This window comes from Rhyacophila brunnea, unplaced genomic scaffold (genome assembly GCF_057557595.1).
Source record: "Rhyacophila brunnea isolate RB1 unplaced genomic scaffold, BYU_Rbru_1.0 scaffold_1, whole genome shotgun sequence".
NCBI lineage: Eukaryota > Metazoa > Arthropoda > Insecta > Trichoptera > Rhyacophilidae > Rhyacophila > Rhyacophila brunnea.
The window spans coordinates 18,007,977-18,021,108 of NW_028232751.1; the positions used below are offsets into that span (position 1 = coordinate 18,007,977).

Genomic DNA, 13,132 nt, shown 5'->3' on the forward strand with positions numbered 1-13,132 from the left:
GCGCCTTACCCACTGCACCACGAGAGCCGCCATGGCAATACTGGTTGCTGTACGCTAAGAGCGGAATGCAGAAACATTTGTCATAACTAAAATTTCCTTAGCAGAAAACACTATGCAGAAACACTGTCCTTAGTTAAGATCATTTTTATTGAAAATAATACCATATTTAAAAATTCTCGTTAGGTAAATTAGGTAAATTATTTTATAATTGTTAAACGATGACAAAAATATGACAACTGCATTTTATAAATGCAATAACTATACATACATATTAATATTAAATTATAATACTCTTATGTTTCCGTTATAAGTCATTATACGTGATTCCACAGGCACCACAAGATTTTTTTTTAACATGGTAACACTAGCATCAAGTGTCATTCTTCATCTGGTATTTTGTATTTCTGCGGGCTGGCGTATAAAAATAAAATAATGTCTGCAAGTACATGCCAAACGAATTAACACTATCAATATCCATATTGAGATACATTGTTAAATGAATTTGAGTGTATGGACTGTGTTATAGACATGCGAATTTATTTTGACAGCAGCTGTCAGTGGTAAATGGTAATACAGAAGGGGGCGTGTTCATAACAAAAGTAGTCTATGGTTAAGGATTCCTTAACTCTATACTCAGGATTGTCTATAGTTAAGTCATGCTTTTCGGCGACTTATCCTTAGGAACGAAATCTTAGATTGTGCATTCCGCTCTTATATTATGGAGTTACTTATAAGGAATACGAAATGATTTGTAGCTAATTTAGAGACATTTTTTGTCAACTTAACCTTCAGATTTATTATCGTAATATTATATTTAAGCTTTGTCTATGTTGACAGATTGTTTTTGGTGGTGTAAATAAAATATTTGCAACAATCACCCCGTGCGAATAGCATTATATTTTTCGTGCATGATTTGAAAACGCAAAAAAAAAACTTTAGGCAATCCAATGCGAGATGGAATAAATAAATCCGAGCCCAATCCATTTTCCTGTCATTGGTATACAAAAACTAATTCGACTTGGTACCTACATAAATGCTCTGTCAAAAAAACTTTCTCATATAAATTCGATTCACTTGTCTCCCTTACGTACTAACCGATTCCATCTTCCGTCCTTTTTCAAATTTGTGAATAATTTCATTTAGACTTTGGAGCCCTTCGATTTTTATGTAAATCTCAACACTGATATATTAAGACAAATCGAACGACTCTGAAAATGCTATTCTCTATCTAATCTACGTCGCTATATCTAAGTTGGTAGTGATTCGGACAAATGATCCATCAATCTAAACCTTGGATTCAATACTAAGATCGATCAACGATTCATTCATTCACTGATAGCAAACAGCACAAACACAAAACCAGTAGACCAGTGTTGCACATTTTTCTCATCAAAAATATTCCAGACAGCGTAAGTAACGAATCTAATCGATACGAAAGCGGGTAAATTTTTAACGTCGACTACACGTTTTTTGTTCACATATATTTACAAAATGACATATTTTTTTAGGCGGAAAACGAATTCGCACTTTGACTCTAAAGATTACCAGTCGCTTATACTGCCAATACGCCAATGATGTGTACCTACCACGTTAATTTATAATATTAAGTAACTATAAAGTTTTTATACATTACAAATGAAATATAAATACAGGCGCCATGCACATTCTAATCTCGCGAATACCAGTCGCGTACACTACGAATACGCTATTGCTAACATACAACTAATTCAATGATAATTTTAGATTTATTTAAAACCATGAGATAATAAGATATCCATTGAGTATTATATTAGCATTTATAGATAGAAGGCATTCAATTTTCAATAATAATTATTAAAATACTGGAATCCAAATTATTCATTTCATAATTAACCTAAAATGATAAAATAGGATAAAAATTATCCATTATATCATATTGATATAATATGTGGGTGCGCACGATGGTAGAGCGGCTTACGCATTGGCTTATAATGTTGTGGTTCCTAGGTTCGAATTCTGGCTCTCGCAAAAACATATATTATTTTTTAATGTGTGTTTGGAATCAGAGTATGGATATAATAGGTTGAGCAAATGGCTAACATCCATTTCTCGTGAAAACAAAAATCCGTTAATACAAACCTCCACTTCTTGGGGTCCATATGAAATTTTGTGAATCCGACATGGTCGACAAAAATGTAGGTGCCTACTGTTTAATTATTATTTTAATTTCAAACTCAACATGTCAACATAAATATAACTTCTTCATTTGTATGCTTGTTTCTCTTTCTTGCTTAAAAAAAGTGTTATACGCATGATGTACCTATGTATTCATGGAAATTGTATTTTTATTATTGAAAAAAAATCTTATTTCGATTGGATGTACATATGGACTTATTTTTCACGACCATCTAAAAATAACTTCAAATATTTAAAATTTACTATACAATCAAAGGCAGTGAATTTCAAAAATCCAGCAGTATATTGAAAACTTTAAAGCCGGCTTAGGGAAAAAGTGTGTAATGTCATTGTTCTTGGTGTTTAAAATGTTACCAGACCGATGCTCCCATCCCGTAGCACATTTTGAATCTTTAAACGAACATTTTCAGTTCAGTAAAACAACAATGAGGTCACCTCACGTTGAACTGCACTGAATTGGCACCTGCATGGAGTTTTGAACGTTTTTATCATATTCCACATGCCTACACTTTTCGAATGTCATGTAAAAATCCACGTTTTCTTGTTTTTAGTGGTTGGCACTATGTATTTTCCATAAAAATATTGACTATTATCTATGGTCTGCAGTTTGGGTTCTGTTCAAAATATTATATATGGATGTCATGTCGGTCATTTTAACGTACGCACACGTAGAAACTGTTAAAATTTATTGAAATGAGCATGAATAATTATTAACAATTCAAATTACTAATACATTATAGTTGGCACTCTTCATCAGTGAATTTACGGAGATGGTGATGGTTCAAAATATCCTGCAAAATGACGAAACCGTAGACAAAATTTGTCGCCCCGACAGCGTGACAGTTACATGACAAGCACCTCAATTTGGTTCGTGCTTTAGATTTCTCCAAAATCACGTCATAGCCGTATCGCATTTCTTCACTGTTTGTGCACGATATACACAGGTCGGGCATGTCCGGGATCAACAATACTTTTTTGCACATTGTTATTTCAACTATGTTTACTTCTATATGGAGCGTATGGTCCTGAAGTGGAAGTTGTATTGACGATATTTGGTTTACAACGAATTGTTGTTGGAAAATCGCCCAACCTATTGGAATAAACACACACTACGAAGCACAACATGCCGAACCACGGGTTCGAACCCAGCCGTTCTAGATAGTTTGTTAAAATAAAATGTACAAATTTAAATATTTTTTTGTTGATTGCTATATCTATGTAGTTATGTTATTCTTTTTAATTGCAATATAATGTGAAAAATATTGTTATCCAACAAATTACACCTGCATTTCAATCAACTCCAAAATCAACAAAAAAGTGATAAATATTTTATGTCGTATTTGTGCAGTTAATCATCTAGGTAAGTTGTCGTATTGGGAACTATCAGGCGTGACATATTTTTAATACGGCCACCCAAAACCGCATTAACCGCGATCTGTCAAATGTCGTTGAATAACACAGTTAACACGTCTTATTTGTTTTCAGATGTATTCCATGCGAATAAAGTAAGACGTTTTAACTGTGCTAATAATTATTGTATATAATCGAAATGGAATTATGAAATTGCTCCGCTGAGTGATATCCGTGTTATTATGGAGAAAAAACTTTTAAAAATAGCCCTGCCCTGTAGGTACCATTAATTAGGACACAAAGAAAAACATAAAGCGTCCACAAATATCTACTTATTATTATCAATATTCGTGAGTCATCTCGCTTAAAGCTGTTTCTTTATATATCTCTATTTAAGAGTCATGTGCAATCAGTCGATTTCAGCAATTTATTTACGTAATAATAATGCCCGATCCTAATAATATCATAATATTGGATCGTATTGTATTAACATATATTGTTTTGACGAGAAACGGATGTTAACCACTTGCTTAACTTGTTAGATCCTCTGACTTATACACAAATTGAAAAATAATGTGTAGTTGCTAGACCCAGGATTCGAGCCTGAGATCCACAACGTTATAGGCCGCGCGAATATCGTAATAATTAATAACATTAAATTAAAATTACATATTTACAAATTTAGATCATGGTAGGTACACAGTGAGTGAAAGCTTAGAGTTATTCATACTGGCATAAGTTTAAAGTAGGTAATCGAATAATTAGAGTGTGATATTGATCGTGTATATTCAATATTGATGAAATGACGGAAAGTAGTTAGCTGTGCGGTAATGACGCAAATACGGATATTGTGAGATTGGTGAGAGGGGGTATACTGTGTAAATAGCGGTGCCATGTTGAAAGATTGTATTAGTAGTAAATCTGAACTCTCGAAAGGTAAGATCATGAAGATGATAACAAACGAGGAAGTTCCTCGGAATTTCATTGAAATATATTATAAAGGTTTATAGTTATCTTCGCACTCTTTTTACGTGAATAAAATAAATAAAAACTTAGCTTTAGATAATCTGTTAAAGCGTTTTTAGTAAAAGAAAACCAGGTGCTAATCGTCAGGAGAAAATTAAAATTCTTTTTTATTAAAAAGTTGTAGGACATAATATTGTTTTTTCATTCGTTCTGAAGTATTTTTATAATCTTCTCTGTGAATACTTATCACGTTCTGTGAACCATTTTTTCATTCAATAGCGGCGATTATTACTAGCAACTTTTTGTTCCTAAAAATAAAATTTAGTGTGTCGCTGTATTATGTTTTAACCTTTTTTGTTGATCCTAATTATAAATTAAAAGTGAATGCCGAATAAGCGTTGGACTATCATGTCGTGGGTCCCAGGTTCGAATCCTGGTCTGGTAAGTACACATATTGTTTTTCAATATGTGTGTGAGTCAGGGTATGGAACTAATAGGTTGAGCAAGTGGCTGACATCCATTTCTCGTAAAAAAATCTGTTAATACAAACCTCTACTCTGTGGAGGCCCATATGATCCTATTAAGATCGGACATGGTCGAAAAAAATTTTTTTTTTGTTTATAATATATTTATTATTAAATGGTAAAATCGTAGCTTATTCCATGTTTATATCACATATGATTAATTAATTATATATGCACTGTGTTGAATACGTTGAATCATATTGTGTAACTATGCCGTGTTCACTTAAGATTATTTTAAAACTGATCTATTACGGTGGACGCTCACATAGGATTAATTACAGTGCATGATTTTGGATGCTCGCACATATTTTTATATAAATTAATATATAATTATAAATAAATAAAATAAAATAATATAAATAAATAAAAAAAAATAAAATAATATAGATATAAAATATATAATTTAATATGGATTTTATTTGGTGATTTATTTTTTTATTTGATATTTCCACAAGTGATATAATAACATTATGATAGAGAAAAAATGCGCATCACGTGGTATCAATAACTCATTTTCGTCAAAATCACCACATAGGAGGTTTTTAATATACAGCGACGGTATTCTCCTATAGTACTCTATTGGTAATACTACTAAATAATGACAATTATAATGATCGGAGCAAGTAATTATTACTATCGGTATTCCCACCGATACCATTAATTTGTATTATTGCGGTTTTCATGCTACCCCATTGAAAGACGGATGTGATGTTTCATGATATTGTGTGTCGAGCGGTTAACCTATTTGATGGAACAATAAAGGTAGATATATTTTTTTTAAATTATTCAATTCTGCAGACGCGTGTAATAGATAAAATTTGTAATTGTTTTTATTTTTTAATATTTCACTTTCATATTTACATAATATTAAGAACTTATATTCTCTCTTTCTTTCTTCTTGTACGAGTATATTCGTACAACTTCTTGTATATAACTTGTAGTTAGTTTCAAACTCGATAATCTCCATATTCCGCAATTTTGTGATAATCACAAAAAATCGTCAAGCATATTCAGGACTTCAAATAAGAATATTTTCTTTTCGAAAACATAGTAATGAACAATTGAAAAAAGCTAATGCTGAAATGTCAATGGCCGTAACGTCATTAAAATTAATAAAAATCATGTTTAAGGTTTGTCGTGAAATATAAAAAAACGGCAGCTAATGAATATAAATTAGTTAAATGTTCCGTTATCCATTGATTTATTATAGAGTGTTTGATGATTTATACGCATATTAAATGTAATATTATTGATTAGGTATAATGATCCATTCGGTAGGGTTTTTACAAACATTTCAATTATTGATAATTTTAATACTATCGACCGAATGGATTTAAGATTTGTACTATTACATTTGAGTCGTTTTTTGCGACCCAGGTTTCACCTGTTGGCATCTTCAGGCACTGTGTACACTCACCAAAAGGCAAATACACGCTAACAACGAATACTAATTACTCTAACTTATATAACAAATCAATATAATAAAGTAAGTAAAAACTTATCACATACCTATTAAGTCAAGGGTCACAATAATTAAAGTTATTAGTGAAAAAATTCTTACCTTATCAATAATAATACACTCGATAAGTGTATAAAAAATCGTCAAAACTTAACAATAGATCATTAGTATCGTAATAGATTTTTACGTTTCCACCGTGTGTACTTCTTTCCTTGACGTTTCGACCTCGTTGCAGAGTGTAAAAGTGTAGTGTGGGTGTATGAATGCAAACGTCGCTCTAAGAATGCAAATAGGTATCCGATTAGCTAAGAGCAAACGTTGCTCAGAGTAATGTGTCAATCGTTACGACCAGATCGAATATTGAATTTTGCCGTGCCGGAAGCCATGACGTTTTTGACCGTAACTTATCATCCCTATTAATAATATATATTTAGGGTTTCTATGGATTTCTATGGTCTCCTTTACCAATCGTGCAAAATATCCTTTATTTTGACCTAGTACTTTGGTTTCGAAGTCAAATTTGTGTCCTGTATCCATCGAGTGCTCGGCAATTGCTGAAATCGTGTAGTGTTTATCGTTATGCCTTCTCGTGTTTACTCACACGCTTCTTCACCGTTCGAGAAGAAGAAGTACAAACGATGGAAGCCCAAAAATCTATTACGATAAAAAACAACCGTGAAAGTATCAACCACTATAGATCATTAGTAATTAATTATAAACAATGAAAATACTACACTCAAGAGTAGTAAAATCGTTATTTCTGGGAACAATGGTAGCCAATGGAGATAACTAATGAGATATGACTATATATAACATCATAGTTTTGTATTATTAAAATATTACTTACCCCCCTGCATCGATGGGTAGATGTACGTAGTTGGCTCCTGGACCCATGATACAATTCTGATGAAGTCCTTCACGAAGTCGGGGACTCTGCACTTTAAGACTGCGGTGCATCCCCGAGCAGCTCCCGACGATTCTACATCAACAGAATATGTCTGGGCAACCACTGAAATAAAAACAAATATGATTCAATTAAAATTCAGATTGTAATTTGTATCATTGGAGAAAGACTCACAGTCTAGCAGTGATACAAGAGCGATTTACGCGCTGGGATAAATGTATATATTTATTTCATCCGAAAAAAATTCGAAAAAAACTACCTTTATTTAAAATATATTAAAGATAATTATCATATAATATAAAAGTACCTAACGGTACAGAAAAAAATTAGACAAGAAGAACAAAATTTAAAAAAAACATGTAACATAACATAACGCATCACTGAATATGTATACCTATATCTTCGGGTTGTATTTTAATAAGTTTAACTGTGAATGGACAGATCTTCTAACTGGTATCTCATAGGCTTGACGTATGGCTTGTGAACGGATGAAGAAATTAACGATTAACAACATAATATTATGACGTCACACGATTTTTACCCCCCTGTCTATATTACATCACATTTTGACATACTTTCCTTAAACGTTAAAATACACAAAAAATGTTTTTATTTTTTAATAATTATTCTTAAATCCTCGAATCCCAATATTGTGTTTTCAGATCCTTTTAAGTATATTTTTTGTATATTTTTTGTAAATTTTGTGACATCCCCCTTCGTCACAAATCATCACATTATATCAGACCCCCCTCCCCCTTATAGTTTTACATCATATAAGGACGACCCCTTACTTAGTGAAGTACGTAATTGCATTCTAATGACGATTAACAAAATCGAGTCCTATTGTTTCTCGTAACCTCTCAACACCTCCATGTGAAGGGTTAGTCACAGCCAAGGTTAAGTCAGAATAATATTAAAAATAAGATAAACATTAATATTCAAATATTTTATATATTATTTCAAATTTCTCCACAATTTTTTTCTACAACGATGTAATAGCTGTTGTTTGAATGTAGAATAAGTCAGTGGCATCATAATTTATAATTATTAGTGCACGTTTATTGTTAGGTTTGCTTGTATTACACCTATAAATGTTTTAACAATACGAACAAATTATCAATATAATTTAATTATTTTATAACATATTAAATGTGTTAATTAAAAATTCGATAATAACAATGGAATAAAATACATGTGAGAAAACACTTTGGCGAGATACACACTATAGAAACGTGAAATTAGATATCAAGTTTACTTACAAACCAAATATTTGGTATACAGAAGGCATTTAGGTACTTTTTTTGATACAATGCTATGGTTAATATGAGAATCTTTTGTTAAATAAATGTAACTATTTACTATTATGATAATAGATAATCTTGACATACTATGTTCAACGTCTATTATGCCCGATAACATAGGTTTAGTAATTCCACGAAGGTTTTAATGAATTGAAATATAGATATTCTGATGATGATAATATAACTAGGGATGTCATATCGAATAAAAATGTATTGATACCACAAAGTATTGAAGTATCAGTCAAATACTTTTGAGTTTTTACGTGAATGTAAAATGTCCTCTACTCTGTGGAGGCCCATATGATCCTATTATGTAGATAGGGTTATTTATGTATCATAGTTGGATACCTCCATTTTATGACAACGACCAAACACCGATGCCAGAATAATATTATATCGTTATAAAATGTCGTCAAAATAGTTTCGTTTACAGCCACTAATAGCTCGAGTCGTTACAAAGCCGAGCGTCCAACGATTGTCTAATTAATGGACTCCAAATTTTAAGCACCGGCCGGCTTAATAGTAAATTTATCAAAATGAAAATTTATGCACGCCCGTTTCGAGTGCCCGAGCAGTAAAAGATGGACCGGGCAGTAGGAAGGGGGGCTGGGAAACGCTAAGCCAGTTATAATTATTATTTGAATACTTTGAGAAGAACTGGCCGCTTGTATGGTCTGTGCCAACGTTTGTAACTGGTGATTATGAAGCAACCGTCTACAAAATATGCATTTATCGATATGAATAATTTATCCTAATCTCTTTTTTAAGTTGTTGTAATTGAAAAATTACTCACATTTTGTTGGATTCGATCCTCATATTTAATGATCAAAATTAGACTGAAAAGTGGAATTCTCGTCAAAAAAACATAGGGAAAAGTACTTATATTTTATTATATTTATTAAATAATTTTTCTACTTTCACTAATTCACTATAAACAGAATCACTGCTAACCTTTCAATTACCACATTTAAATAACACGTTAATTATATATAATGGACAATGACTCCAAGCGCGCCAGTCGCGGTGTTAGCACAAACATTAACTAACATTAATATAATTTACATAAAATCCACTAATATCCATCAATTCAATAACTTCTCTAAATCAAGGCTGCCCAGGACATTGCCCGAGGGCCTATGGGTTAGGCAGTTATTTTCATTTTAATATTACGTTCGTAATGAAAAAGGAAAACCCCTTTTTAAGAAAATACTTGTTATTATGTTTGTTGCGGATATATATCGAAAGAAAAATATTCGTCAAAGAATTTCGATACTTGCAAATATATCATAATTCATATATATATATATCAAATATTTGCCCGCAATCGCTTTATCTGAAAAAAATGAAAAAGATGTCATTCCTTTAGAAATACCCTGATTACATGTCCATGCATAGTACATTATGTATCTATTATCGCGGTCATATTAGGCAAATGAACTTGTAAATACGTACTATCGTGCAAGTTGCAAGATTACATGAATATGTATCAAAAAAGTTCAGATGCTTCTGAATTTTCACCTGACAATTGGACGATGCAATATCTGCGCCTGCGCAGTAGAACGATAGCAGCGAACCTACCGGAATAAATACAAAATATTTTGAACAGTGCAAATTGCATAGGCAAAAATATTTGGCCCAGAATATTTTGACGTCTACCGATTATCTACGAATTTGTCCAAACTTGTCTGAATCTGTCAAATAGCACCATACGATGACAACATAGCGTCTTGCTTACTCTTGAAGAATGAGATTGAAGAGACAGTCGGCATTTTTACGTGTAAACAGTTATTATCGCGACAGTTTAAAATTTGTGCAAGTAAATCCGTGCACACGTACAGATGCAATTGAAATAAGGTATCGATACCAAACTATTGAAGTATCAGTTAAAAATATTGATATCTTTTATTTATCCCTAATAATGCTTCTCTCGAACCAATACATTTTCGATGGGGTTGTCGGGTTATATAAGATTTGACTTATTCTAAATTTACTCTTCTGGTTCCTATCATCATCGAAATATTATATTATTGTATTAATAAAAATATGAAATTGACAAAGTATACGAAAAACATCACTTTTGTAACTTAAAAATTGCTAAAAATTGAAGAGTTTATTATTAATTAGATGCACACGCCCTTACTCGCCTTACTCAACATATTATGTCCATGTTCTGTATCCAAATGAGTAAAGAAGAATAAAATGTGAATTTTCTATAGCAATACTTATAATGAAATAGAAAATATTGCATAAAAATACAACATTATCTACACATGTATTCAAGTTTTTCATTAAATATGATAGGTATATAGATTAAGTAACTTATATAGCATACTAGATTGGAGGGTATTCTACCTTATGTACCTATATTAAGCTGGGATGGTTCACTATGTAACTTGAGTCTTTCTACCTCTAAGTTTCCTCATTGCCATTATAATCCCAAGCAGAACTAAATTATTCAATAAGGCGTAGGAACTATTTCAAATAATAATGTTTTGTTGTCTGACAGGCTAAACATAAATGTAGCTTGTGACTCGTAATCTCTTACACCCTACACACACCTGTACCAATGAATGAAGCCATCACGCAAGAAACTAATATTTATAGTAATTTTAGATTTGTCGGGTATCCATGTTTTAATTCTATTTAATTCGTAATAGGCACATATTGAAGTATTAGCTATATTTTAGACGTGATTTATTTATATTATACATAGATTAGTAGAATTTCAATAGCTCGTACCATCATAAATTGTCCGGTGTTCTAATTCAGAACTAAGGCCACAGTATAAAAATATTGAATGATATTATGTCATATGTTAGCATGCGGGGCGCTCTCACTCAGCGGATAACTTATACTGGTGGAACTCCATACTAGACGATTGATTATTTAAAGCCAACTCTTTAATTGCTTATTAACGTATTTACATAATAACTTTATAATTCTGTATTCTACAAAAAATATAATTTCCCAATGACATCTTTCTGTAGATATATATATATATATATTAGAAATTGATTGTCGACTAGGTCAGCCAGACGGCGCGTAGCAATTTCATTAAGAAGGAACGAGCTACAACACAGACACAATCTAACAGAGGCTTCAACTAATTTGGTTATCAGAATACAGCACTTAAAAACGATTACAGATGTATTGTAAAAAACACACGCATACAATGTCAAAACCTGAGGCTATAGATATAAAAGCCTAACATGTTTACAGTGATTAGTTGTGACAAATTTTAACCAATGTCTATTGATACTCTCTGAAGCGCTCTTCCAATTGAGTTACTTAGCATAATGTGCATGGGCGCGAAACCCGAACGATGCAGGTTCCATACCTGTTGGGTGTCTTACTAAAAGATTTATTCTATTGGTTATAATATAATGTATTTTCTCAGAAGTGTTTTCAAAATTATGTTTGTTCAATAAATACCTACTCTTGATTGAAAAAGTTTTCTTATGATAAATTTATAAATTAATTATGGAAAGAGTATAAAAAATAAATATCGAAGTATTTGTTTTAAAAATACTTACTTATTTCGTTATTTATATCACAGCTAGTTACCAATAAATTCTTTTTCAATAAGTATTATGTAGTAAGTAGCTACTTAATGTGTTTATCAAACAGCTCAATGCCGACAAGAAAATGTGCGCTCATTTTGATTTAGTGCCGCAGAAACTTATTCCGGTCACTTTCGCGGCAAGTCAATTATACTTTCCGCAAAAGTAGACTGCCGTATATAAAAGCTAAGTTTATGTCATATTTATTTTTGGGTAGCTAATTTATTTCAAATAAATAGAATAGTAAATCTTTAACATATTTACTTTTCTGATTGAATATTTTTTTATATAAGTAGTACTTGGATAAATATTATATTTTTTTAATCAAGTTAGGGTAGCATTGTCAAACAAGTAATTTCCCGTCACTATTTTCAAGAAAAAAATCACAGTTGATCCAGATTTACTGCAAACACGACACGTTATTGGTAAGAAATATATCTTAAATAAATTTTAATTTTAAATAGATTACCGGCCACGATGACCGAGCGGTTTAAGCGTCTGTCTGTAACGTATTGGGTCACAGATTCGAATCCTAGGTCTTGAAAATACACATATTATTTTTCAATTTGTGTTTGAGTCAGAATATAGACCTAATAGATTGAGCAAGTTTGATTCATTGATGAATGAAAGCAAATAAATATCACTGTTAATATAAACCTCCTTCTTTTGAGACATTTATGATCTTATTAGGATCGTATATGGTATATTTTTTTTACTGTAAGCATATTTAAAAAAAAAAACAGCTTCTAACTACGCACAATGTATATATAATAAGCACTCACCTAATGGAAATATTTTTGTGGATATTATAGAGTAGGTAAATAGCACCATTGTATAAATACTAGTACCTATACCTATATATTTTTTAAATAATGTATATCTAAAAATTGTAA

At 31.5% G+C, this 13,132-nt stretch overlaps 1 protein-coding gene across 1 annotated transcript in view; it reads right to left on the reverse strand.

Moving 5' to 3' along the window:
• Positions 1 to 13,132, reverse strand: part of Dscam2 (Down syndrome cell adhesion molecule 2) — a 366,238-nt gene that overhangs the window by 265,260 nt on the left and 87,846 nt on the right. The window contains 1 exon segment of the mRNA XM_085960898.1: positions 7,322 to 7,483. Coding sequence (XP_085817024.1) covers positions 7,322 to 7,483 — 162 coding nt within the window.